At 43.0% G+C, this 1,069-nt stretch overlaps 1 protein-coding gene across 1 annotated transcript in view; it reads left to right on the top strand.

The window, feature by feature from the left end:
- Nucleotides 1–1,069, top strand: part of LOC119410806 (tyrosine-protein kinase receptor UFO) — a 59,792-nt gene that overhangs the window by 6,140 nt on the left and 52,583 nt on the right. Inside the window, exons 3-4 of the mRNA XM_037677727.1 lie at nt 573–673; nt 743–925. Coding sequence (XP_037533655.1) covers nt 573–673; nt 743–925 — 284 coding nt within the window. The remainder of the gene's footprint in view (nt 1–572; nt 674–742; nt 926–1,069) is intronic.

Genomic DNA, 1,069 nt, shown 5'->3' with positions numbered 1-1,069 from the left:
AGCTAGCTAAAAAAATCCAAAGCTTACCTTAAAGCTAATATGATGGTTAATAGTTGAAAGTAGCAAAAAAAAAATTTAGCAAAATTCTAGCTAAATGCTAACAGTAGCAACAACTAACTAAAGTATAACAGGTTAGCTTAATGCTAAAAGGTTATAAAAAACTAAATAGCAAAAGGCTAATAATAAACTGTAGCAAAACAGTGGCTAAAAATTGTTTGATTTGTTTGAAGCTTATACGTTGGCAAAAAGCTAAAAGTAGCTTGAGAAGACAAAACCAGAGTAAGTGGCAGAAGCAGAATTTAAATGTCAATGTTTTGTTAAAGGAATTGAAGAGATCTCCATGTACCTCTGTGGTGAACGTATTTGTAAATAAAAGTTAAATTGTCTGAAAACATCTAATTTACTGAACCAGCATCGATGTCCTGAAAGAGCCGAAGGTTTTAATATGACTGGTTAAACTAACACAAAGTCTGCACCGAGTGAGAAACATTTACCGGATCTGGTTCCGTTCCTCCCTCCGTCTTCTTGTCCAATCTGGATCTCCTCACAACATTTCTTCGTCTTCATCACAGGATCGAGAAGGTCCAGCTCTCTGACATGGGCTCCTATAGATGTGCCGTCCTCTCAGGGAACAACCGGACCTTGTCCGAGGAGGGGAGCATCCAGCTGGAAGGTGAGTTGGACCTTCGTTACGTTTGGTTTGTTAAAAAACAAAGACGTGACTCAGCCTCCTCTTCCTCAGGCCTTCCTCATTTCTCCATGGAGCCCCGCCACATGTCCGTGGTGGCCAACGTCTCGCTGAGCCTCAGCTGCGTGGCCCACGGGCCTCCGGAGCCGGTCAGAGTCATTTGGCTGCAGGACGGAGCGCCGCTCAACAAACTGACTGATCCGGTGGCTCTGTCCCCGTCCAAACTCAACCTCACAGGTAAACAAACCTCACAGGTAAACAAACCTCACAGGTAAACAAACCTCACCTGTAAACAAACCTCACAGGTAAACAAACATCACAGGTAAACAAACCACACAGGTAAACAAACCTCACCTGTAAACAAACCTCACAGGTAAACAA

Source organism: Nematolebias whitei, chromosome 6 (assembly GCF_014905685.2).
Source record: "Nematolebias whitei isolate Nwh7 chromosome 6, NemWhi1, whole genome shotgun sequence".
Taxonomy (NCBI): domain Eukaryota; kingdom Metazoa; phylum Chordata; class Actinopteri; order Cyprinodontiformes; family Rivulidae; genus Nematolebias; species Nematolebias whitei.
The sequence above is the reverse complement of the archived record's forward strand: the minus strand, read 5'-3'. Positions and strand labels throughout refer to the sequence as shown.